This window comes from Phytophthora parasitica (assembly GCF_000247585.1).
Source record: "Phytophthora parasitica INRA-310 unplaced genomic scaffold supercont2.156, whole genome shotgun sequence".
Taxonomy (NCBI): Eukaryota; Oomycota; class Peronosporomycetes; order Peronosporales; family Peronosporaceae; genus Phytophthora; species Phytophthora nicotianae.
In genome coordinates this window covers 56852-57360 of record NW_008649142.1, presented here as the reverse complement: position 1 = coordinate 57360, position 509 = coordinate 56852, and the positions used below count along the sequence as shown (strand labels likewise).

Genomic DNA, 509 nt, shown 5'->3' with positions numbered 1-509 from the left:
AACCAAGTCGTGTATAGCATCGTCCAAAGGTTTCACTGCTACGCGGTACTGATACTGCTCTTGTATGTCCAGAAACCAATCGTTCAAAGCGTGTAACCACGAACCAGTTCTTTCCAAGGAACTTGGTTAGTAACTCTTTGGTCGCTTCTGTCTGCTCCGCTCCGCTGCCTCCAAGAGCTCCGTCGCCCATAACTAACACAAGTGTATTCTGGTGCTTCGCCGATCCTGTTGTCTCCAGCAAATCCAGCAATACATAGTACAGTCCTTTGATCCCACTTGAACTTTGACTCAGTGCGTATATCTCCCAGTCAAACTCTTGCAGTGGCAATGCCAATTCTCGGGGCATTTTACGATACGACGCCAGCCTGCGCTTCAATAATCTAATTTTCGATCCACATACACGATCTGTCAATGCTCGAAAATTCAGACGCACATCGTAGCCGCTTCTAGCGCCAGCAATGCGTTGATACAGCCACAGACTATTACACACAGCGCCTGCTATATTGTCG

At 47.9% G+C, this 509-nt stretch overlaps 1 protein-coding gene across 1 annotated transcript; it reads right to left on the bottom strand.

Moving 5' to 3' along the window:
* Positions 1 to 106: 106 nt before the first annotated feature.
* On the bottom strand, positions 107 to 346 carry PPTG_24680 (hypothetical protein; the record flags this gene model as incomplete). The annotated part of the gene is made up of 1 exon (XM_008918207.1): positions 107 to 346. A coding segment is annotated over one exon (240 nt), but the record flags the coding sequence as incomplete, so codon positions are not given.
* Between the last annotated feature and the right edge of the window lie 163 nt (positions 347 to 509).